This window comes from Scatophagus argus, chromosome 9 (assembly GCF_020382885.2).
Source record: "Scatophagus argus isolate fScaArg1 chromosome 9, fScaArg1.pri, whole genome shotgun sequence".
Classification (NCBI taxonomy): Eukaryota; Metazoa; Chordata; class Actinopteri; family Scatophagidae; genus Scatophagus; species Scatophagus argus.
Window position 1 is genome coordinate 15450588 of NC_058501.1, and position 26717 is coordinate 15477304.

General features: G+C 42.8%; 1 protein-coding gene across 10 annotated transcripts in view; it reads left to right on the plus strand.

The window, feature by feature from the left end:
* The window catches only part of efna3b (ephrin-A3b), a 76761-nt gene that overhangs the window by 11192 nt on the left and 38852 nt on the right, over positions 1 to 26717 (plus strand). For 2 of the 10 annotated variants that reach the window (XM_046399341.1, XM_046399338.1), the window contains 3 exons: positions 7078 to 7147; positions 13498 to 13598; positions 13871 to 14085. The exons of 1 other annotated variant lie outside the window; for it this stretch is intronic. In XM_046399341.1, coding sequence (XP_046255297.1) covers positions 13976 to 14085 — 110 coding nt within the window. In that variant the 5' untranslated portion in view covers positions 7078 to 7147; positions 13498 to 13598; positions 13871 to 13975. Of the gene's footprint in view, positions 1 to 6087; positions 6219 to 7077; positions 7148 to 13497; positions 13599 to 13870; positions 14086 to 26717 lie in introns of all 10 variants that reach the window. 7 more of the 10 variants (XM_046399343.1, XM_046399336.1, XM_046399340.1 and 4 more) reach the window with 4 other exon arrangements.

Genomic DNA, 26717 nt, shown 5'->3' on the forward strand with positions numbered 1-26717 from the left:
ATTTTTCTACATAGCTCTATTTTTCTCCACTTTATCTCTGACCTTCTCTCTGCTGCAGAAAATTTTTCTCCTCTTCATGCCTGAGGATGTGAAAGAGATGTGGGAAAGCACCGTATATTAATAAATGGTTTTACATTAATGAATGGACTTAGTTCAGGTCCATACTTAGAGTGCTTCCACACACACACACACACACACTACAGAGTTACACACAGAAGGTAGCTGGCACTATATGCTGCCACTAATTGAATCACGTATTACATTTCCTGGAGGATTAGCTTAGCCTGAGAGACTAGTGACTGCATGGGCTGTAAGGCAGTTAGTGTTTGTGTGTGTTTGTTGGAATGGAGTACCTACATATCAATTATTCATTATGTGTGCTGCTCAATCAGATAGTCAGGAATCCATCTCTCCCCCTTTCTCACCTGCAGGGATTACAGGAGGAGCGGTGATGGGACACACTGCGCTGGTTTCACAGTAAATTAGCATGCTGTTGGTCTGGCCAGGAGGAATCTGAATGGTTACTGATGGAAGCCTAAGAGGCGCTCGTGGCACTGGTTTTACTGGGTGATCTGATCTGATGTTGCAATAGAAGGAATTTCGACCTCCATCACCTAGGAGGGGGCACATTAATTATAAAAACTTACTTCTGAAGGCCATTATAAACTGCCAAGGAAATATTGAACAAGCTTCAATGGAATATAAAGATTCAGGATCGGCCCTTAAATGTGTGGTTTTAGTTTTAGAGTGGGGCCTTCATGTGGAACCAGTTTCAGAAAATTTCTCTGGTGATGGCTGTATGACAAATCAAGGGTTCAAAGTTTTTACAAATCACCACTTAGGGACCGTGAATATTTATGACTAATTCTGACAGTCCATCCAGTATCCAGTTCAAGACATATAACTGAAAAACAAAAATGTTGTCCTCATGGTAGCAATACAGGATCATTTAAGATCACCAAAGATACATTTTTTTGTAATCCATAAATATCTTTACAAATTTTTGTGCCTCTCTTTTTTTTAATTTGACAGAACGGGCAACACGGTGGTGCAGTTGTTAGCATTGTCGCCTCACAGCAAGAGGGTTCCAGGTTTGAATCCCGGTCTGGGCCCTTCTATGCAGAGTTTGCATGTTCTCCCTGTGCCTGCGTGGGTTTTCTCCGGGTACTCCGGCTTCCTCCCACAATACCAAAAACATGCACATTAGGTTAATTGGCTACTCTACATTGCCCCTGGATGTGAGTGTGTGCGTGTATGATTGTCTGCCTTTGTATGTCAGCCCTGCGATTAAATGGTGACCAGTCCAGGGTGTGTCCCACCTCTCGCTTGTTGTCAGCTGGGATAGGCTTCCTCCCCGTGACCCTGACAGATAAGCGGTATAGAAAATGGATGGATGGAATTTAACAGAACTGTCACCCTGCAGAATCACCAATTTTATTTGAATTTATCTCATACTCACCTCATATATTTATAGCAAATGTTCCATCCAACAAGTGGTTTAATGACCAAAGTTGTTAAAGGTTTGTCCTCTGGGGACTGTGAACATTTGCACGCAGTTCCATTAGAATCCATCCAAACTTTGTTGAGATATTTCAGCCTGGACAAAAGTGGTAGACCAACCAACAGACTGAGAAACTGACAGACATTGTTATCTCCAGAGTCACGCCGCTAACCCGGCTGAAAATTACATCAAGGAAGAATACCTCAGTGATGCTTCTGAAATTCCTCTGTTTTTCATCTTTGTGACCTTTGGCAGTTTGACATCCCCACACTGTTTTGTTTGTGTTATGAATTAAAGTGTAGCTGGTGCATTACCATGCTACAGGTGTTCTGGGGTCATCTAGGCACGGCGGGCAGGGAGACGGCAGCTTGTTAGTCGAATCCAACTGTGAGCACGCTGCAAACAGGTGGGAGTCCTCTGCTCTGTCTGTCAGTGACCCTGCAGCGAGAAGCTCACACATTGCAGGTGTGGGTCAAAGGTCTGGGAGCAAGAAGTATATAATAAATATTCACACCGGGAGCCCTGAGAACAGAAACAGAAATGAGATTGCTGAGCAACATTTTACAATATTTATGTTTGTTTGTGCTGTGTTGACTGCTATTAACACCACCACTGGTACTGGTTAAAAAAGAAAAAGGTAGCACCTCACTCAGTTCAGAAACACTCCTGCATCTCCGACTGCAATGACGTTACACACTTTAAAGTGCCCCTCCATTTAAAAATGTGTTTTTTTAAATTGTTACTTTTGGCACTTCACAACTGATTTGGAAGTAAAAACGTGAAGCCTTCATATACTCATACACTCAGGATGAAGAAGAGGGCAGCTTGTGTCTAGTAGTTTCACTTGTGAAATGAAAAACATTTGCAGATTCATATATTATGTTTTTTGCTATGTGGGAAAGGAGTAGATGCCGTTTTAAGAATTTTAAAGAGGTTAATTGAACGTTTTGTGGAGATCCATGTCACACTCATAATTCATTAGTCTTTAAGCATGTCTGGAGGGGATCTTTAAATGTTAAAATATTTAATTGAAATGTTCCTGATCATAAAACAAGTTTTCCTATGCATTTGAAAACACATTCGCATCATTTTTGACCCAATGTATGGAAGCCTGGGAGAAGAAACATAAATATAGGCCACAAAACTGTGATGACAACAGCTACAGAAGGTTAACTTAACTGATGCCTGTGTTAAAAAAAAAGGTTCACATAATTTTAGATGATACACTTAAGAATGAGGAAAAAATGATAACAATTGCCTCTATTACTTCTGATCCTGATTCAAAGGTTAAAAATGACTTACAAACACCAGCATTGTCCTCTAAGAGTTGTATTACCAGGTAACATAAGATAACTAAATGTTCACTGTGTAACATTCTTTATGTCAGGCAAGTTTCACGCCAACAAGTTGATTTTTGATTTTGTACCATACTGAAATTAATAAGTGAAAACTGAAACCCACAGCTGCCTGAAAGGTAGTGAATCAATACAAGCATGTGTGTACTACAGCCCTGATTCCAAAGAATCTGTTGGGTGATGGAAAACATAAATAAAACAAACAATATGCCAATTCTTTTAGACATCCTCAATTTAAAACACTGCGACGAAAATATGCTTAACTTTTTAATTCATCAACTTTGTTGATTTTTGTAAATACATGCTTCATCTGAAATTGAAAGCACACTACAAACAAATTGGGACATGGACAGAGTTGATTGTTATCAGGTGATAGAGCAAAAGCTTTGTCGGTAAATACCATTACATTCTGTTTTTTTTATTTATGTTTAACGTAGTATCCCAACTGTTTTGGAATCAGGGTAAGTCAATGCAGAGATCATGGGCTAAACTTGCAAAGTCAGGAAATACTTCACTCGGTTACGTATATTATTACATCATCATTTGCATTGTGAAAACACAGCACGTGTGCTTTTGCTTCACGCTGTGTATACCATTGCCAAAAATAAGAACTGGCATGGGCCACCCTCAGCTCCATCCAAATGTATCCCTCATTATTTCCTCCATCCCTGTGGTCCCATGAGGTTGGGGCAATGCAGACAATACAGTGACAAGCTGATCTCCTATTCAGTTAGAACAGGGAATGGGAAGTGAGCCAGAGGAGGACAGTGAGACGATAAAAAGGACAACAGTAGTGCTCAGAGCATAAAAAAGAGAGAGAGAAGGGGGAGAAAACAAGATAAGACGAGGTAAGTAGTTTATAGTGCTATACTGTATGTAGGAGGAGTGGGGCAGGAGCAGCAAGACTAGATGAGGCATTGACTGGCTTGGAGAGACAATAAAAATAGTGCTGACATGGTACAGTTAATGTGTGTGTGTGTGTTTGTCAGCACGTAACAGGGAAGTGGGAGTGCAGATGAAATCCTTCCCGGAGCAGTGATAAAAAACAAGGAATGATGTGACAAGAAAGAAAAGAAATCAAAGTGAAGGAAGGGGAGAGCACGGGTTGTTTCGATGACGATTCCAGATGTTAAATCGCACCGATTTAGTTAACTGCTGATGGGATCGATGGGGGAAATCGAGAAGCCGAAGGGAAGATGGAGGGAAGAAAGTGTGGGATGAAAAGTGGCAGAACAGGACCAGAGACGGTGGTGGCAGTGGGTGAGAATAGTGAGAGAAAACGTGGCCGCCATGCAAAAGCAAGAGCAGTGGAGAACGGAGGTAAAGAAGGAGGGAGAAAAGAGGGATGGAGGGTCGTGATGATGGATGTGCTGCTCTCGTTTCGTGCCCCCTAACGAAGACTCTAATTAGTGTTTGTGTAATTCCACACTGTCTCCTCCGCCTGCTCATCTTAATTAACTACATTCATCTTCCCCTCCCTCCATCCATCCCTTTCTTTCACTCCCTTCCTCCCCCTGCCCTCCTAAAATAACATACTGACTGTCTGAACCCCACCTGGACCAGACCTGCTTTTACTTACTCACTATCTCACTTTCCCTCCCTGCCTCTCGCTTTTATTTCCCCTCTCTCTCTCCATCCTTTCACGGCGTGCATTCATTCTTCTGCCATCTGATGTCTCTTTCTCTCTGTTTTCTTCCCGCCTCACCTGGAAAAAAAAACCTATCCATTTCTTTTTTTTTTTTTCTTGCTCTGTCTCTCTTGCAGCTGACTGTATTAGTGCTTGGAAGGTGTAAAAGCCGGCCCACCCCTGTGAGTCTCTGGAGCCTTGTATTGTGATGGCCCATTTAGTCATTATGGTCATTAATTTCATCAATAGGCTCACGAAGTAGCAGCAACACCACCAGAAATACACTGCTACTCCAGGTTAGTCATACCTTCGAGCCGAGTGACCACCACCACCAAACAACCAAGAAGCCAACAAATTCACCTGCAACTCTAAAACAAATTGAGAGCGACAAACAAAGAAATGGCAGGAAAAGAAGCTGCACAAATGATTTCACTGAATTTACTTAAACTATATGAGGGCCAATTGGGTTTAGGGGACAGTTACACAAGTGTTTGAATGGCAGTTGGAGGAGGAGGAGGAGGAGAGACGGAGGGGGCTGTGTGAAGTGCATTTACAGATGGAGATGACAGGTTCTGTTGATGACTGGTCTGTATTGTGTTATTGTAGCGAGCTTTGGATGGATTGGAGTACCTGCCATCATTTAGCCCCACAGTCTGAAATGGCTTTCCTGCTTTCAGCCTTTCAGCAGTCAGTCAGTGTGACAAAAGACTGCTGGGAGTCAGAGCTGGTGCTTCACAGCACCCCATCTCTGCACAGACACACACGTGCACTCACACGCACGCACACACAGAGGGACAGTCGTAAATATTCTGCTGCACACATGGGTACCCATGCACGCAAACCCAATCAGACGAGCTGCAGAAGACGGCCCTTATAGCACTTACTGTTCCACAAATCAGGTGCCATTCAAGAGTACATGAGAGAAAAAAAAATGCGTTTATGTCTTGTGTTCTATGTGTTAACATGTTTGTATATATGGATGCTCTGGACAATGCAGTAAGCTACAGTTTGCTGAGAGCAGCAGAAATTATTTTTTATCCTTTTTGGTATGGACACCAAAGGCCCATTTACACCCATAATGCACCATCACAGCCCACAATGCATTTCACCCATTGCATTTGCTGGGTACCCTGTGAAGGCCCAGATAGCCATCACATTGCCCAAATGGAAAAAAAGACACACAAATGCTTTTCCCACACCCACACACATGTGACATTGATGGCAATTACAAACCAATCGGTCCCACCTCCTGTTGAGGGTCAGAGGTTAATCTACCAGGGTCTCACCTGACAGCACTTCCTCGCAGTGGGCGAACAGAGGGAAAAGAGGGAGGCTGAGGGCAACAAGCAAATAGAGATAGAGCAAGGAAGGAGGAAGCCAGGAGCAAATGGACGACAGAGATAGCAGTGGAGACAGAAATAAGGGGATTGCGATAGAATGACAAAGAGGAAGCCACAGGCAAGAGGGAAAGAAATGCAAAGAGAGGGAAAGAAAGAAGACCGACTGCGAGCAACAGGGACACAGGCATAGAGGACGCTGACTGTCTACCAATCATGATGCTTCAAATGAAAATCTCCCCTCTGTCCTTTCAACCTCCTGCACAGATATGATGTCACCATCAGGAGCCATCAGTGAGGGTGGAAGGTGCTTTTAGGCATCTCAGATCAGCTTAGCCACTGGAATACCTAACCTTTAACAATAAAAAGAAAATGCAAATCTGACCTTAGATGACAGCGTAAGTTAAACCTCTTCCCACTCTCCTAATCTTGGTGCCCACTGGGCTTGGTGTCACTTGTGCCGCCACCGCTGCTGCTGCTGCTGCTGCTGCTGATGATGAAATGTAGATGTTACAAAGAGAGGATGGCAGCTGGCTTTTTCAACCTGCACCTGTTCCTTTTTCATGTGTGTGTGTATGCATGTGTGGCTGTCGGTGCATCTGAAGGGGGAGGCGGTATTCTGGTGTACGTGTCTGTCCCTGTTCGTGTACCTCCTGGCTTCAGTGTTTCTGCGCTGTCTGCAGAAGCACACTCACGGGGGCTAATACAGTACTGAGACTTGAGATATATGAGGCGTCAGGAACATTTGTCTAAATAGTCCCAGAGCCTAACAACTCTTATACACAAGCTTGTAACAGTGCGCGCACACACACACACACACACACACACACACACACTCTCACACAGTGCTCCAACTGTCTACCTAATTGGCCTAAACTTTTAACATTCCTGCCAGGGACCGAAATTCACACAAGGTTTACAAAAAGGTTCACTACATAATGCAATCAAGCAACTGGCATAGAGTAAGCCCAGGTGACTTTGGATGTATATGGAAAGAGTAAAAGTTCTAATTGAATTCATTTTTTTTTTTTGATTAAACATATCCATCCTGACAGGAGCTCCTTCAGTGATCTGAGTGGGATTCAGGGTGGGCTCACTCAGTGATTTGATGAGTATAAAAACAAGCTGATCAGCTACAGGAGGAGCTTGGACTGACTTTGTGATGGCAGCTCCAACAGCCACATCATCCCGTTAAATCAATGATAATCTAATGTCTGCTTCACTTTAATTTGACCTTTTCTCATATGTGTGTTATAGTTTAACTGCAGTCAGCGGACGTACAACAGACAACAAAGAGCCAACACAACATAATTTTGGATGGATTTGGGTAAAATCTTTGAAATTTTTGAGAAATACACGCATGTTTAAAGCATTTTCTAGAGGTAAACTGCACATTTAACCTATTTTGTGATCTTAACACTAAGTGCTAAGTTAGGTTGGACACTTTGGAGATGCTGGATTTAATTTTGCAAGTCTGAAGAGACTTTATGTTATTGTTTTGGTCATGTATCTGTACATGTGTGCTGCATGGGGTCATCTATCACATTTCCTTTTTGCAAGTCGTACAGTGTTGGAGAGGATTCTTTCCTTCTGCTTCTGTAATGATATTACAGATTTTGTAGTGGTAAATTAAAAGTATGAGCTATGAAATTATGATATTTTAATTAAAGAATAATCACCTCAATGAAAAATTAGCCCTATGTATTTAATTAATCATTCTATTTTGCAGTGTGTCCAATAGTTTGCATTATGTGCTAAAATGCAAACTCACTTTTGCCCCTCAGTGTGTATTATGTAAGTATGTTTAGCGTCTTTTTAGCCCAATACAACCTTCCTCATTTTCTTTCCTTTTCAGTCGCTGTGAGCTCATCTCTCCCTCCACTGATGCGCTCTGTCTGATCGATGTCAAGATATTTGGTTAAAAAAAAAAACGCAGAGTAGGTGAATATGGTCGTTGTGATAGCGAGAGAATGAGGAGAGGGAAGATTTGTAGTTTTGCGTCATTCTCCGTGTGCAACGCTTGTCAGATATTTCTATCAGTGTAATTGTTAAAATGATCCACATTTTCAGGCTTATCTGGAGATTATTATGATTCCCTGCAGGGCTGCACAGCCAGAATTAATGACAAAATACTTTTATCCAAAAAGAGACATAAAACATCATCTTGACATTTTAATAGCAAATGATGAAGGCAGAGAGTGTTGACTCATCACCTTGAGAGTGGATTTGTGTGTGAATGTCACAAAGTGTCTACTTAAACCATCTAAACTTTTCCAGCACCTTCTCTAATCAAACCATTCACATCATTTCCTCAGCAATCTATCAAGAGGAGATTCCCTGCATTAAAAATAATGTCTGAAATGCGAAACTCAGCAGATTCCAGTTTTTGGGGTTTTTTTTTTTTTTTTGGATCAGCGCCGGTTTCCTCTAGTTGAAATTTGGACTCATGCTCTTGCAGCTATACAGACATTGACTTCTGATGTGGAAGTTAAATAAATAAAATCATTTCTCCATGGTAATTTTCGTCAAACCTGCCAAATGCAGCCTAAATATTTGACATGGAAGGAGAGAAGATCAGTGAGAAGTGAGATCAAAGGAGGGGGGAGGGTGTGTGTGTGTGTGTGTGTGTGCAAGTGTGTGTTGGGATGGTGCAAGTAGTGATGAAACGTATTCTGCAGTGTGATATTTTCAACACCACCAAATTCTGCTCCATCTCCTCCACACTTGGCAGTAATCTAAACTCAGAGCAACGTGAGTGTGTGAGGGAGTGTGTGTGTGCGTGTGTGTTAGTCTCCAGCCACTAGCAACTATTCTTTATATTACTGTCACCTACTCTTCCTCTCTCTCATCTTCCTCTGTCTTCAAAACAACACACACACACAGAAAACGATTGTATTTGTCTTTATCAGTCCCTCCATTTTCCTCGCCCCTCCTTGTGTTCGGTCTCCTTCGTTCAATATTTCATGGTGTTGAGAGCGTATCTATTCTGAGCTCTCTCTCTCCCCCTCTCTCTCTGTCTCGCTCTCTACACACGTCCTCTCCTCCCTCTCTTCCTCATCCCTGCCGTCTTTTTTTTTTTTTTTTAAAAAAACCCCTCTCTCTACACATCACTCTTGCTGTCCTCTCTCTTTCTGTACCTCTATAAATCTCTCTCTCCCCTCACTCTCTATATCTCATTGCACTCCTAATGTTCTGTGCCCCATCTAACTCTTTCTCCCCAACTCTGACTTACATTTTCTTCCACCCTTTCATTTCCTTTCCCTCCCCCTTCCCTTTCCCCTCTCCCCCGTCCCCTCTGCTCTTTGCGTTTGCGTGACTGTTCAAAAGTATCAGCTCCTCTTCTCCTTCCCTTAACCCCTCACTCCTTCTCTCTCCTCATTCCCCCTTGGATTCCTCTCCAACCAAAACACAGAGAAAGCCCTGTTCTCTCTTTTTGCACCTCTTTCGGTTTTTTTGCATCCCCCCTCCCCGTCCCCCACCCCCTCGCCGTTCTTCTACTCCCATCCAATCTTAGTGGCACCTCTCCTCATCATCCTCCTCCCTCTTTTTTTTCTTCCTCCGATGCTCCGTCGTACTCAGCTCCATCTCCATCTCTCCCTCCCCAGTCTCCTCCTTGCTCTTAGCCTGTTCCAGTGTTGTTTTAGGCACAGCAGTGAAAGGTAAACAGAGAGATTGAAAATTCGTGTCAGTCAGCCGGGTGAGAGAGGGACAGGGAGGGAGGGTGAGCGGTGGAGGTGGTGAGGGAGCGAGAGGAGGCGGGGGGAGTGTCAGTACAATTTACTAACACAACAGTGAACAGCGAAGCAGGCCAAGACACAGAGCGAGAGGAAGGCGGAGTGAGAAAGAGACTCCCAGTTCAAGAAAGCCATTGAAATGCAGCACACATACAAGTGTACAAAAAATATAAAGTGTTTACTGTATATTCACATGAGGACCATGTACATGCACGAATCCTGTCAAATTCATATGTACATTGTTTACTTCCTGAGGGCCCCAGAGAGGGTTGTGAGTCCTATAGGGGCCTAATATCCAATTATCAGTGCAGTGAGAAAGCTCCGATTAGATTTGGAGGTTGCGGAAAGGAGCACTTGACAGATGTGTTGTTGACTGGTGCTGTGTTGGAAATGTCATAAGAGCCACGGTGTCACCACATGCAGTCAGTCCCGAGGTCGTTTCTCATAATAACCCCAATACAAAAGTAATCCAATAGCACTGCAGCCCACGCCTGGAAAATCCAGCCTGGATGATTAGAATTGACAGGGGCGTTTGCTGAAACAGAACATGTCAGCGTCTGTTTCAAAGAAACCAAATGCAAAAAGCGAGAAATGGAATTTTCTTATTTCTTATTAAACAAAAAGCCAAATCTCTGATTCTGTCGTTTGATTTCCAACTTTGTCTACTTGCATTTGATTAGCACTTGCCTTTAAAATGCAACCATACGATATAGTTACAACCGAGCCCTTGTGGCCCTCATACAGTCAATCATCCACGCTCTGTTGGCAGGATTTAAAGGGTCAGTTCACATAAATGGCAAAAATACATTTCCTTACTTCATTCTTGGGGTGTCTGGCCATGTAGAGAGTTTTGATTTTATTTGCAGAGGCTTTGAGACAATGATAATAGTATGGACATTTTAAAAACCAACACTAGCTTGTTTCCTGAAACAGTATTTTTGTTGTTCTGGGTAATTCACAGAGCATGTGATAAAAAGCATTTATTGGTAAGTAAATAATAAAATATTTTTTTTAACTTTTAACCATATTCCATGGTCTTCTACAGCAAATGGAACTTGAACATGAGCTAAGTACTGAACTTAGAACTGGTTGCTGGTAGTGGTCTTGTTTTCATGTGCCAGAAGGTCATAGGATGGCACCTGAGAAAATTTTCTAAAATTAAGGATGAGCCTTGATGTGTGTGAACCTTGATTTAGAACATTTTTATCACAGATAAACGTCCTTGCTCATTTTCATTAAGACTTTGTGGTGATTCTGAGCAGTTTGGTTTCTTTTGAATGTTGGGCTCTCTCTATTTACAATTTAATTAAAGAGTTTGGTCTAGACCTGCTCAAATTGGAAAGTGTCATGAGATAACTTTTGTTGTGAATTGGCGCTATATAAATAAACTGAATTGAATTGAATTGAACTGAATTTTAAAGGAAACTGGCACTTTAGAAAATGCACACTTACTTTCTTGCAGAGTGTTTAAAGAGAGAACTGATGCCAGTCTTGTGTCTGTCTGCTAAATATGAAGCTACAGTCAGAAGTTTGGTTAGCCTGTCTCAGCATAAAGACTGGACTCAAGAGAACAGCAAGTCTGACTCTGTCTAATGCTTACAAAATCATACCAGCATGTCTAAAGCTCACTAACTAACATGTTATATCTTATTTGTTTAATCTGGTCAGAAACCTAATAACAAAATGCAATTTTCCATTGGATATACATTGGTCTATTTTTATGGTTGGGCACATGATGTCCTGGACTCATGTCCAACCAGTGGAGACTACATGGAGTAATTGCAATCATTGACAAAACACAATATTACATTACAGTACATATAAACCTACCACACATGAACTATTTCCAGTCTTGAAACTAGGCTAGGCTAGGCTAAGTGGATGTAGATTTGTATTTAATGGACAAAGAGTGACATCAATCTTCTTATCTAACTCTCAGAAAGAAAGCAAATAAAAATAATTCTTAAATTGTTGATTTATCTTCTTAATGTTGTGACCACAAAAGTATTGGGATGGCAGCAGTCAGTCAGTCTTGGTGCTTAATGGTAAAATCTGTTGGCAGTTTGGGTGAACTAGCCCTTTAAGGACAGAAAGCTGGAGTGTGAATCTGTGTTTATACTATATGTACATGGACATAGGCCTGTCTCAGCATGTATATTTCATTGTACCATGCATGTGTCTATGCTGCTGCTAATACCACACAATGCAGTGAAGGATAAACAGATAAAACATGGAGAGACTGAGGAGAAATGACAGACAGAGGAGCAAAGACAGGAGGCAAAGAAGGGGGTGCTCATTAAAAACTTGCATGCCTGCTGTAACAGAGAGGCAGAGGCAGAGGAGACAGGTAGACCACCAGAGACAAAACTAACAAAAGACAAAGGCAGACTAGCAGAGCCAGGTGTCTGGGATCGCAGAGTGGAGAAAGTTTGCATTGGAAGTGGGGGAATAAGGTGAGGAGAAAGGGAAAATGAGAGGGGGGGGGGATTGGACAGCTCATGAGAGGGGTGGAAGGACTGGAGAAGACAGAGGGATTCCCCAATGGCACCTCATCTCTCTCTCTTTCTTGCTATCCTTCTCTCTATTTCTCTCCTTTTTTTCTCCCAATAAATCATTCTGACTTCTCCTTAACCAACTCATTCCCAGCAGGCGGCAAGAAAACTGTAACAATCTTTCTCTTATCTGCTATCTCTCTCTCCCTCTCTATCTCTCTCTCTCCCTCTCTATCTATCTGTCTCTCTCTTTCTTCTCATCCCCCCCCCCTCCTGTCTCTTTCCCTGTCTGGCTTGTTCCTCTCCCTCTCACAAACACACCTTTGATGCACAGTTTGTGGCAGTGAAGGTGACAGAGGGGGGCAAATTACAGAAAATGTTTCGCCATGTCTGCAGGATGGAGGAATGTACAGGAATGCATGTTATGAGCCACATCACGTGACAAGAACTACAACTTCACTGCTTTAAAACACTGAAACTCTCATCACTCCAATGTTACTGTGAACATGCCAAAAAATAAAAAATAAAATAAAATAACAGTGTGACAGAGTTTGGATATTTTCTTTATAGTGGTTGGAGATTACGTGAGAGGACATGCGCGTGCGCTCGAGAGCACGCGTGTTAATGTGCTGCAGCTGTAAGAGGATTGGACATGATAATAGCTCTGTATTAGACTGACTTACAGTGTCTGGGGATCCCAAGCCAGCAGCAGCATATGCGTGTGTGTGTGTGTGAGGTGAGTCTGTGGGTGTATTATAGCTTTTGTAATAAAAATGCATAAGTGTGTGTGTGTGTGTGTGTGTGTGATAGTGAGTGTGGCTGGGGAAGGTGTGGGGGGGGGATTGATATGTTGAAAAATAGACTGCAGATGGTGGCTGCAGACGTATCTGGCAGAGGAGGTGGTGGGAAGGGGATGGGGGGGTTCAGTGCTTCCCACTTTTACACCGGCCGTGTGGAGGTCGAATAGTTGACGAAAAAAAAAAAAAAAAACTTCAAGTCGCAGTGATGCCTGATGTGCTGCGACTCGGCCACAATATTGGAGGAATGCGCTTTTGTCGCTCGCAGGGGGTGGAGTTAGAAAGTGAACGAGCGCTGCCTACCAAACAGAGAGAGGAGAAGGAGGAGAGAAAGAGAAAGGAGAGAGACGGGTGGGCAGGCTGCTCACCGTAAACGATGGTTGTCGGATAGAGTCTTGAAGACCTAATGAAACTGGGTTGAATTGGTTTGCAGCGATTGCAGAGCTCAGTAGAGTCCGGCGTGCTTTGCTTTGCATCTCTCGGATCCTTGGAGGGAATTAAGAAACTGCAGTCAGCACGCAGTTAACAAGAACAGTTTATAACAGAAGAGGACTTGCTTAGTGTTATTATTATTATTTTTTTTACCAGCGTTTTATTTTCCCCACCACCATTTCATTTTCCTCTTGTAAGCCTTTTCACGCAACTCTTTCCCAGCGGACAGGACCGTTTCATGCCTGGAGGAAGACTGACCCCCCGCTTGGACCCAGTACCGGCCTCCCACACTCCTCTGACGGGCTCAGAAGCAGCAGTTCCCGGTGAGAAGAGGGGACCAGACGCAGCTCGGTCATAAAAGGGACTCGCTCATAAGGACTTCCACAAACCCTCTTGTTTGAAGCCCCAGGATTTTATTGAGGAGGGAGGGAGGGGGTTCGCACTGTTATGGGGGAGGGGGTGGGGGACCTCAGTCACTTCACACCACACTAGACCACAATAGACTTCGAGTTTTATGACACTTATTAACCAGATCTCTTTGAACGGTTTGTATGCATGCATGAAGCTTTTGTTTTCCCCCTCTCCCGTCTGTTAGGCATTTGCTGGGATGTTTGAGTCGCGTTGTGTGGTGGGGTGAAGGGACCGAGAGAGTGGCCGCGGAGAGACCGAAGGGACGGAGGCCGAGACAGGAGCCGGGAGCATGGCTCTGGTAGCGCTGTCTCTCTGGGTGCTAACGAGTCTCACCTGGGCGGACCTGCTCCAGGTGTCAGCCAACAGGCATTCCGTCTACTGGAACAGCTCCAACATACAGTAAGACCCTCCTCTACTACTCATGTGTGTCAGTGTGTGTGTGTGTGTATGTGTGTGTGTGCTTTTATACGCCATTTCTTTTTATTTCTCTGTATTCTCCACCTGGGAAAGGGAAGGGAAATGTCCTTATTTGCTCTCCGTGCGCTGTCAGGCTCACACCTTCACACTTTTGAGTCCATCAGTGGATTATTGCTGCTTTGAGCTTTGCCTGATTGTGCCTCTCTGTTAAAGCAGCTACCTTATCCCCTTTGCGTCTTTCTTTCTTTGTTTGTTTTAGGTGGAAGAAATTATTTAGATCCAGAAAGCTGGTTTAAACAGGCCTGTCTTTTGTTTGTCTGTATGGTGGAGCTATTTTTGTGTCTCAGATGTCTCTGTCAGGCCCCTTGCTGTGAAGTCGACGTGGACTCAGACCACCTTTTCAGCACTTGCACAACTAGTCTGGCATATTAAGTTTCTGTGCCTCAGTCCAAAGTCAATCTGTGCATATGACTGTTTATTCAGTTGCTTCTCACCTTTTCTCTCCCCTCTCCTCTACCTTCAGCCTAGTCGAGGAAAGAAAAGGAAGAGAATCTCTTGTGATTCTCTCGCCTTCCTCTCTCCGTCATGTGGCTCTCCTCTCTCAGTCTTTCAGGGCTCTTTCACTGTCTTCTCCTCTATCTGGTTCAATTAGGAGCACTTCTTCATCCTGACCCCATTGTGCTGTAGCGGTGTCACTATTCAATCTCTCCTTCTCGCTCCCTCTCCAACTTGCTCTCTCTCCTTCTATCCCTTTCTAACCCCCTTTCTTGTTTACACTCAGTCCGTTGGCCTTTTTGTTATCCTCCTAATCCGTCACTCCTCGCCCCTATCTCGATTCAAGTGAAAAAGCTTCTTTCTCTCTCTCTCTCTCTCTCTCTCTCTTTGAAAACTGCCTTTTTGATACTGTCCTCGTGAGTCCATGGCTCTGCTGCTGGATCCTTAAGAATATAGTCAGTCTGCAGCAACCCACTATAGGCTTATCTCTCTTCCTACGAATTCACAGTAAAAGTCTCGTAAGTTTACATTGTATTAAGTGTTTCAGCGTGTCCTAATTCGTACCTCTGCGTGTAATTTTTAAAAGGCATTAAAACATGTTGACAGAATATTGAAACAAGATTGTTTTTCAGTGAGAGAAAATAATCAAGTTGTGTCGCCATGTCACACGTTTCGATTTTCTCAATAACGTCACAAAATGATGAAAGGATCAACCTAAATTTTAGACGCACAACGGCGCATGTCACATGCTAACACACACCTTCTTTTTCGCTCTCCATCTTGCAGTCATTCGTGTCTATGTGTATGCTGTATTTCAGCTACCAGGCGTCATCTCAAGACATCCCAGTTTGTGGTGTTTACGTCTTCAGCAGAATTTACTGGCCTCCAGTGAAGAGTAGCCAGTTACACAGCGACTTACATTTTATGACCGTGCTTATTAAAGATGTAAACAATATGAAAACTCAGAAAATACACATTTGTTTTTTTTTGCAGGCAGAGGATCAATGGTTCTGTCCACCGACAGTGACTCCAGGCCAATGATTTTAGTTTACAGCATGAAATAAAACTGTGAGAGGCAAGTGAATTTATGCCTCACAACCGAATTACTATACATGAAGTACTGCGTAAAGCAATAAGAGTGGAAAACATAAGGTTCTTTGTTGCGGTACGAAACTGTAAACAATATTAGTTTTCTTGAATGTGACAAAATTGTTTCCGCACATTTTAAAGAAACTAATATTTTGTGGAAATTTGCAGCTAATGCATTTTAAGCGACATATTTCTGCAACTCTCAGTGTGGAGGGTGCTCACTTTCAGTTTCTATACCTTTTTTTGCTCTGTGATAATAATAAATGCTAATGAAATTCCACCTTCGGTTTTCATATCAGAGACAGAATTTGATTAAGATAAAAATGTGGAAAAAGGCGCTTAAAGGGATAAAGGGATGTGGAAGAAGTGAGCCTGGGACCTTGGTACAATCGGCTTGATGTAAGCAGCATGTGAGCAGCTCAGTTAACCTTGGTAAAATAATTAATTGCACAATTTGTCAGTCGCTTTTCGCTTTGTATACTGACTGTTTTGCTGTTAAAAAGAAAGAAAGAAAGAAAGCTGCAGTTGATTTTTTCAGACGAAGCGGTGGGAGGACTAAAGCAGTCTGGAGCAGACTAACCTTTAACCTGGCTGTCCAGGACCTGAGTGCTGCAGAGCCCCGCAGTCTCTCCTCTCTCCCCACACGTTCACTGCCGATACGGTTTTCATCCCAGCGGCGGAATATTCTTAGCCCCTGCAGTGTGAGTCTTAGTGTGTGTGTCTTTTATAAAAGACTGTGGTTAATTAAAGAACACTACATCTCAGTGGACTTGCCTCATCCCTGATCTTCCCATCTCTCTCTCTCTCTCTCTCTCTCTCTCTTTCCCTGTGCACACACATACAATGACAATGTATGAGCAGTGAGTGGGGCTAACTTTTTCAGTTCAGCCTACTTATTGAATTCGGAGGCAAAGGGGCCATGGACAGTGGAACACAAAAGGCAGATAAACCCTCATGATAACCTGTCTAATCTACTCTTTCATACACTTGTGAGCCATTTTTCAACCGTACACATCCTGCATTTCTTTTAATCTCTGCATTCAGCTACACAACATCCAGCATTTGTCAGGTTGGCTGGTATGTCTCTAGCCGTTGGCAGTCGGCCTCTCTGGAGTTTCTCTAACTCGCAGAGCAGTGTGGAGGTTTAGAAGGCCAATAATAAGCTCTAGTATAGCTGTCAGTTTGAGTGGTAAACACATTGTAAAGCCTCAGGACCCTGCAGTTTCCCAAGCAGCTTCTGACCCCCGAGCCACTCATCAACTACAAGAGAGAGGCCGATACTGTTACCAAGGATTAACTCCGACGCACACACGTGCACGCGCACACGCATGCATTCGTATAACTACATGTACATGCTAGCATTCTCATAAATAACTATGATTATACGAGTACACACAAACACACACGCATGTCCCCGCTGTGTCCTTTTTATTACTTCGAGAAGATGGATCATTTCCTGCGTGTGCGTATTGCACAAAGGCTGTTGCCACTGCCTATCAGTCACTTGTCACCGATATCCCTGGGCATGAATGTGTGCGCGTAATAGTGTGCCTTTGTGCGTGTGTGAGAAGTGGTGTATGTGTGTGTTTGCCCTGTTACAGATGTCTCTGTTCATTGATGGGTGACCGAAACAAAAACAAATCCATCAGTCCGTTAAATCACACATTATCTTCCACCACCTGGCAATTAACCACCGCTGTGAGTGTAAGTGTGTGTGCGCACGAGTGTGTGTGTGCATGTACATGTGTATGTGTGTAATCTAATAACACAGCAGTTAACTGGTTTGCATAATAGATATCTGGCGATATCTCTTAATTTATCAGCTGTATATTTCGGAAGCAATTACGTTGCGAATGAACAAACACATAAGCATTTCTAGACTGCAGCTTTACTTGTTTGTTTGTGTGTGTGTGTGTGTGTGTGTGTGTGTACCAATGACACTGTCACCTCAACACATGCCACTGGAATGAAGCCAGCTATCGCAAGCAAAATTTACCTCTCATATAAATGCACATGCGCATGTGTGGTAATCGATGCCAAGCTGGAACTTGTTTTATATTCATCCAGCTCGTCAGAGTGTGCAGAGACGCGTCACGCAGGCCGGGAGAGAAATAATGCAAGAATATGAGAAGAGAGAGACAGTGAGTGAGAAATACTGTGGGACTCGTTAGAAGAGAGGGGACGTCAGGAAGAATACAGATGGATTTTGTGTTGAATTATAACGGAGCAGGGGGAGGAGGAGGGTCATCATAATAATGATAATAATGCTTGGCCAGTGCCCTGATCCACACGCTGAGTTCTCAAAGTAGGCACCATAACACAGACCCAGCTTGTGTGTGTGTGTGTGTGTGTGTGTGTGTGTGTGTGTGTGCATGAGAGAGAGAGAGGGAATAGTAGACAGACGAAAGGATTAGGCAGGCCAATCAACCATCCCCTTGACAGCAGCACAAACCTATCTGTCTCCCAGCCCCACTTAGGACAACAACATTTACATTTATGAATATGTGCACAAAGGAGAGTATTACTCACTCACTATCACGAGGCACACGGCCCGCCTGTGTGTGTGCATGTGCGTACAGCCCATCCATCATAGACGTTTGTGCCACCGCTGCGTATGTCAGCCGCCACTGTGATGCGTGTTTGTGCACATGCACACATAAAAGAGAAGCTCACACACAGGCTCAGTGATCATCGTAACAGTTATGTAGACACAGTGATCAGGCCGTTCATTAGTAACAAATAATAAGGCCGCATAGTGTACGGGCAAACGGATTCTGGCCTGTGTTGCGACGTGTGGGTGTGAAAGTGTGTGTGTGGTGTGCAGACGCTTGCACAGATATGTCATTAATTAAAAGCAATAGGGGACACCTGTGTGATGGATGACTACTGTTTGCATAATAAGATCCAGTGGTCTCTCTTTATCTGCGTGTGTAGGAGTAAATACATTTTTCTGATTGGACCCGCATTGTCTGCTAGGTGAGTTGAGTAATAAGGGACATGAACAAGAAAGAAATGAATCTTTCTATCTATATATCTTTTTTTATTCCTTTTTTTGTCTTTGAGCTAGATTCCAGGAGTGTGTTCCCACCTCTCTGTTCTTCTCTCATCCTCCCGTTTCCTGATGGGGATGGCACTCTTGGGGTGGTGGTATTTTGGGAGCACTCTGCAGTCTAATGTGATTGTTGTGAGACTCCCTCTCTGTCAGATGAAGTTACTAAATCTAAATCTTTCCACTGGTACAAAATATGTTGTCTTTCTTTGAGGTCTGGTTTATCCTCACTTCACCTCACCTCACCCACACTTTCCTTGTTGTTCCTTCTCGCCACTCTTCCTCTCTCCTCCTACACACTTTGAGATTTTGACCAAAGCCATGTCAAACACACACACACACACACATTGATCTTGTGAAAAAGACAAGCCTGAAATATCGAGCATGCTGTGTTTTTCTACATCTCTTGATTGGCTCTTTCATTTCCTCAAACGCTGTCTCGCTTACATGATCGACTAATCGGAAGCATTGCTGTGAAAATGGAGTATTGATGTTCGGCGTTCGTGCTTGCTCAGTCTTGAATCAAACACTAACTGGACACTGTAATGGTGTGGATTCAAAGGAAGCAGGTTCTTATAGGTTTTAGGGATGCAATTCTGCTAAGACCAAGCTTATATGAGAGTCAGACTTAGCTGAGCAATTCTGATCAAGCCTGACACAAAGTAAGGGTCTGAAATGCCTGGCTAGGATTGGTATTGATTTGAGTGACTGCTTATTCCATGCTGGTTCCTCAGTGGTTTGCACAGACATTTTGAAGCGTTATTTGTCAAGCCTTTCAGAGCCATTGCTAGAAAACGCTCTCTGAAAGGTTTGTAGATCCAAACACGCCCTGACCTCAGAGTATAATTAAGGCCTTTTTTTCATGAAATTTGCAGCAAAAGCTTAGCAAAAAAAAAAAGTTTAAGCCGTTTAAGCCAGTTTTAATGTGGATCTGAAGCATTCACAGCAATGGCCAGTTGATGTAGATAAAGGAGCAGGAAAAATAAAATAAAATACAGAAAAATAGCATCACTGCCAGGGTTTCCCACAAGTTGAAAATTTATTTTTGGTTGTCAACCTCAAGGGAGGTGGAGGTGTTGTGTGGGGTGGGCAGTGATGAATTCACAAGCCAAGAGCTGCACATGAATGTTGTTTAGCAGAATGTTTTGAGTCAATGCTCAATTTCATTCAGTCTTTAACAGGAAAAATAATACATGCAGAAAAAGAGAAAGATAATTTATTTATTTAATTTAAAAGAGGTGTTGACTTGTTTGACATCCTACTAATGCACTAGTTTAGACTAAAACAGTTTTTTTGTTGGACTGATGTGACGCGGAAATTACTGCGTCTGAAGCAAAAAAAAAAACCAAACAAACAAAAAAACAAACAAACACCTTTTTTAAATATGATTGCGCTTTGGTTAAAATAATATCACTACTGTTGGTCTGTTTTTATGGTCTGTGCATGTCTGTGTGTCCTTTGGTTGAAACATAATGCACGCCTAACAAATATGTGTCGATAATGTTATGTGGATTTAATTGGAATGTGTCCTTATCGATGGCTGGAAATGTGATTTATGAGACACAATCATGACAGTAAGAAATCTCAGAAAGCCCCAAATTTAAGTTTTTTTTTTTTATCCCATCTAGTGTCAAGATAATGTGTGGTATTGGAGCTTTTGGGTTTGAGATGGCGCATTCACAGTTGTGTTGTACCATGTGATTGCTGTATTTCTTTGTTTTCAACAAAGCATGAACAGCATGTTTGGATCGCAGACAAAATCAGTCACAATAAATTTGAATTATTGAATCCAGTCAGTATCTTTTAATATCTCTCAGAATGACATATGTTGTTTGGAATCAAATGTTCTGTATTTAATACATCCACATCTGCCGAAGTGTGCGTGCATGCTTATCGTATCATTTGCCACCTGCTGGGGACCCCTAACAGCTTTGAGCAGCTGCAGCTCAACGAAATCCTGGAACAGACAGGATGACTTCTCCCCATTAAAAAAAGCTGATAAAGTGGTTTTATCTCTATGCCTAAAAGGATGACCAAATATCTTTATCTCACTATATCTTTATCTCTGAGGCTTTTAGGCCATTTAGCACTGTTTAAAGGTTTGGTTCTTGAGTGGAGTTGAGGATCCCCAGCATTCAATGCACACTGGAGCACAGACGTCCAGTATTTTGTCTCAAGGATTTTTTGATGGGGATAGCTGTAAATTACAATAGATCAACCCTGTTTCTTTCCTTGTTGTTCCGGATCACCAAAAACAACGTGATCTAAGATCTTTTTGTGTATACTCTCTATGAAATGCTGTTTGGACAGTCTGAAAATGATGAAAAGCTCCTCTCGGTTGCTTGGACAAGACGGGCCCAAGTCGGCCAATTATTGTAACTTTCCGAAAGCGACGAGCTGACAGCCACACCTGTGATCTGTTCCAGGTGCGTGCAGGCCTGAAAACGAGGTGAGCTCCAAATGTGGTGCGGTTCATTTCTCCACCCTCAACACTGTCCACGCTCACTGCTTAACTGGCAACAGCAGTGGCTTCATGTATTTAAGTGACTTGTCTCTTGTGCTGTCTGTAAATGCAATATTTTGTTTTGTCAGCCTCTCTATTAATCTCTTCTTCCAATCCCCCTCTCCAGAGTCGTCCCCTCCTCTCTGCACTCTCAAAATGTCAAACTTGACTTTCTTGACATGATTTATGACTCGTCATCTGTTTTGAGAGAGTACATTTTAGCCGTTTGATAACCAGCCTAACTGTCAATTGTTCTTTCCAACAATTCACTCAGAATATGAGTGTGCACTAACAAATGCACACTCCACACCTTTGTGAGATTGCATTATTGACTAAAGAGCAGAGACCCATTTTGCACTGCAGTTAGTGACTTTTATTTGACACTCACAAACTCATCAATACAGGGCGTCTCCCTTGGTGACCTCCAGTTGTCTGGTGGTTGCTGTGTTCACTGTTCTGCTGGACCTGGAGGTAATCCAGGGACATAGACCTGCATGGGTAATGTAAAGGCGCAGAGAGGAAACATGGAGCTCACAAATTGAACAGTGACAGTGCAGTGCTCGGCATATCTTTTCTCCACAGCTCTGATCTGAGTGCGAAATTCCTAGAAATCACGCTGCACTAACAAGAGGAGCAGTGTCAGAGTAATGCAGTGTTTGTGCTGATTTACGTTAAAAAGTTGCCATCTGAGGCGGATGAATTACTTTTTTTCTTGACAGTCAAATTACTGGATGACCGCCTCTTCTTTTTATCAATAGATTTTAGGCAAAATGTGGTGCGAAACAAGAATTTATCTTTCCTGCCCATGTGTTAAATTTGAACAAATTGTCCACAGAGAACAAATCCCACAGCGTTGGGCTGGAGGCAGTACACAAAAACACACACACGTTCAGACGCACACACACTCTGTGTTGTTGTTGATATTAACATTATTCTCTGAGCCGATGCCTAAGCTCCAGCAGTGTAATCAGGTGCTAATAACAAGGCTGTGATGTTTACAAGCTGTTTCAAAATGCTTTATGTATTTGTGTGTGTGTGTGTGTGTGTGTGCGTGAGTATTCTCTATGTGATGTCTACTCTACTTCTCGCCAGCGCTCTTGGGGCTTTGGGGGTGGGGATGGGGGGTGGCGGGGGAGTGTACTAATAATGTAGACTGTCAGCTCTTGCACACAAGCACAGATGCACACACACACCAGATGCTCATATGGTGTGTCTGTGATGTGGCTAATGGTAGCAGCATAGTAGCAGTCTGAGGCCATATGCTGAGCCTGATCACAGCAGAGCAAAGTGGTCTAGCGTTAATAAACTTTACCGACATGACAATTAGGAATCCTCCACATAAAGACAAAAGAGCCGCACATGAAAATGGAGTTCTTTTTTTTATGAAACACACCCACATGCACGCCAATGCGCACGCACACACACACTCACACACACACTAGGAATCAACCGTCGGCAGCCAAAGGCAGCAGGGAGGAGAACCACTGCTTTGACAGGAAAAGTGTCTATTGTCAGCGCTCACTGGGCAGAAATGATGCTTCTGGTTGAGCTTTGATTATGAATGTTGTTGTTGCTTCTTTAAGATGTAAACAACTTCAGATCTGAGTTGTGAGCATACGTGAAGGTTTTATTCTGAATGGAACTTCAGTGTTTTTCATAAGAAACAATTATGGGAAGATATGAGAAAGTCCTGATTATGGGAATTTGATTTTGCAGGCAGAGGGGGGAAGAAAAGGCAAAAGGCAGGATCCTCACTGCAACAAACTGCGGAGGACACAGAATTATGCTTATTCCATCCACAGAGAGAGCGCAGCAGAGAGGGAGAGAGTCTTTAATTGAGGTTTTATCCATTTAAGCTGTCACTAAGAGGCCAACTCTGAAACCTTTTAACCACTCTCCTCTCAGTAATGACACAAATCAGAGAGGAAATGTGTTTGTGTCTGAGCGTTGGTGCGAATGTGTGCGGGTGCGCGTGTGTGTTCGTGCATGTTAGTGAAGCAGGAGGGTAATTATGCGGAAATTGGGAAATGGCTAAGTGAATTATGACCTTGTTTCAGCAGAAGGCTTTAATCAGTCCCAGCCATGGAGGCAGGCAGAAATGTTCGCTACACAAGCACTCTGCTCCTGATGGCAACGGCAAGCACTCGGTTAAACGGACTGTGAACCAGTGTGACGTGTCAGTGGACACCAGTCAGTCAGCCAGTAAATTCAGAGAGTAGCAGACATATTCAAAAACCACCACCAGGAAGTTCACGTTTGATCACAAGTCAGAAATAGGTTATTGATTGATTTGCTGTAAAATGTTGTCTAGTAGGCCCCATTAGTTGATCTCATGTCCCTCTTCATCAACAGCAGCAGTTATGTCCCAAATATGTTCGTTTTGATTCATTTCAAATTGGTTGTTATTTAACTAAGAATTGTATTTAAGTGGATATGATCAGTCAGTGTTTAGTTTGATTTGGTCAAGTTTACATTCATACAGGAATCTAATTTATTCCTTCCTCGCTTATTATTTGTTTATTTGTTCCCTTTATCTGATTATTTATCCATTGCCTTTAGCTAACTATTTCCTCTCCTCTGCTTGCTTGCTAACTAGTTTTCACACACTTAAGACACATTAAATCCAGTTATGTGGGAATCAAATCATTAATTCTGGTTTGTTTGTTTGTTTGGGTTTTTTTTCACATTAGATGAGCTACTCCACAATCTCTCTCTACATGTACTTCCTGACAACAGCAAAAGTACCCCCCTGGGGTACAAGTACCGCTAGTCGCTAATCGCTGGTGTATTGTATCTGCATGTGGAGTGTAAGATTGTGTGTGTAGGGCTCAGCAAGAATTTCAAATCATTTCACTTTCAGTGTGATCATAACGAAAATGTTAACAGGGCTGCAACTAGCAATTATTTATAATAACAACCTATCTATCAATCTATATCTAATCTAAACATAATTTGTTATATTAATTGATCAATCATGAAACGGTGAAAGAACTACCCCAAGTGATCATTCCAAGCAACAGTCTTTAAAGCCTTTAAAGCCTTGACTTGTATATGTGACGTAATGCCTGTAGTACTCTTACTGAATTATTTTGATTGTGTTCTATACAGTGATATACTGTAGATCAGGCATCTCAAACTGGTACACAGGAGGGCCGGTGTGGCTGCAGGTTTTTGTGCCAACCAACCAAGAGCACACCGTTTGACCAATCAACTGTCTGAAGACGGAGATCAGTTGATTAAATGAGTCAAGTCTGGTGTGCTGCTACTTGGTTGGAAAGAAAACCTGCAGCCACACTGGCACTCCTGTGGACCAGAGTTTGAGATACCTGCTGTAGATCAATGTCAGAAAACATTTGTTTAAATACCTTGACTCTTTGCTCCATATGCACATGAGCTATTTAGTGTTTGTGAATCTGCTGACAGATGTCTTCAGATTTTATTCTGTTCCTAATGTGCAACTACCAGTTGAAACAAGCTAAAATATAAATTGTGCAGACTGATGCATGTTTACTCACATGAGGTCTGTTTGCTGCACAAAGCTTCATGCCTGATGGGGAGACGACTCGCAAATCTTTGGTTTGGTTAGAAGATTGGAAAAGTCACTTTGTGTGCCTGCTGGGGGTTTTATGTTGGTGAAATTTACATAAGTACACGTTAATGGCAACATGCTCTAAGCGCACAAATTGTCTCAAAATCTCAGTAAGTCTGGGCTTACACAGCTAAACTGAAATGAACTGTAAAGTGTTGTTGATACAGTTTGCCAGTGTTAAGGACTTCATGGAGAAGAGGTGCTTGAATGGATTGAGGTTTGAATGTGGTAAACAGCACACACATGAAAAATGCAACCTTTGTGATGATGTTGGCTGATTACAGGTGATGTTGCGCAGAGCAAAGATGCACAGTGAAGGAAAATGTGAATTTGGAGTAGTTCTGAGTCAATGCAGTGCAACGTGTCATTTTGTTGTCAATCCGGCCTGTGAAAACGTGCTAATTTTAATTTCGCTCTAGCACTTGTACAGCCTTTCATGCTCCCGCGCGTGTGTGTGTGTTCACATGACTACCTATGTGTGGGTAAAGAGTGTGTATTGCCTGTTCCTGTATGTATAACTCTTGCTGTTCAGATGTGTGTATGGTCAGCAGCACCGCTGTGTGTCAGTGCGTCTCTGAGTGCCTCTGTTGGATCTAGTCTGGCTGTCTATTTCTGTCAGAGTCAGATCGATGGCGTCCTACAGACACTGCACTCCTCTCCTGGATGTTCCAGCCTGTTCCTCCTCTCTCCCGCCGTGTATCTGCTGCTCTGCCTTCCCCTTCCTCCCTCTGCATCTCCCTCTCCTCCTGCTGGCTCGGCCTTTGGCTTCATTTCTTCTTCTTCCTTTCCTCATTGTCCTCCTCTTCATCACCGTGCTACTCAAGCTTCTTTTCAGATCAGACAATGAGCCCTCAGTATGTGTAGGTGTGTATTATTCTTTATGAGGGATTCCTGTTCTTGGCTTCACATCTTGGCCAGTCTCTGTGATGTGCTGAATGCCAATATGATGGTGTAGCTCAGTGTTTTTTTTTTTTTAGGCATTAGTATGTTGTGTAAGCTGTGTGACTAAGACCTGAAAGTGCTGGCTGATAAATTTATACATCCGCAGACCGAGAATTAATTGACAGTGATATTTTGATAATTGATTAATCTTTCTAGGCAAAAAGCAAAATATTCATAGGTCATCTTGGACTGTGGCAAATTTGGAAGATTAATAGATAATGAAAGTGAGAAGGAGTTTATTAAAGTTGTTTAAGTCATTTATCAAGCTAAAATGCCAAAGAGACTTCTGAAATGAGAATACCTCTTTTTTATATAATTCAAAAGGGAATATCGCCCTTTTTATGATGATCACACATGAATTAAATGAATGAAGTTGTTCATCATTTTTCTTTTTTTTTATAGGACTCAAAAACAGATGATTCAGTCATCGGTCAGTTCAAGGGCTCAAATAATGAAAGAGAAAGTCAGTCTTCATGAAGCAGTCCTAGTCACTGATTTACACTATTTTATATTTACACTATACCTGCAATGGCCACTGACAAATTACTGCTGACCTGCTGTATATTTTTCTGTTCTTCCAGCATTATCTGTGAGGCGTAGTGTATGACTATGTTTATGTATCCTTGCATATTTTTGACCTTTGGTGTGCAGTGTAGTGATATGATATGTGAATTTACCTGAGGTATGGCTGTGTCTTTGTGTATAGTCATGTGTGCACGCTGAACAGAATCACTGACTGTCAATGGAGGGAGATACAGTGAGGATGGTTGAGAGCTGGCGGTGCTGGCTGGCCTCAGCGCTAACACCCACGCTGTCTGTAGGCTCTGCTCTCCGTTCCTACGCTTTGAGGCACAGGCTCAAGAATGTGCTAGCGCTGCTGTAGTAAGACCGCATATGAATGAGTGTTTACTATCTCTCTCAGCCAACTTCTCCCTCCTGCTCAACTA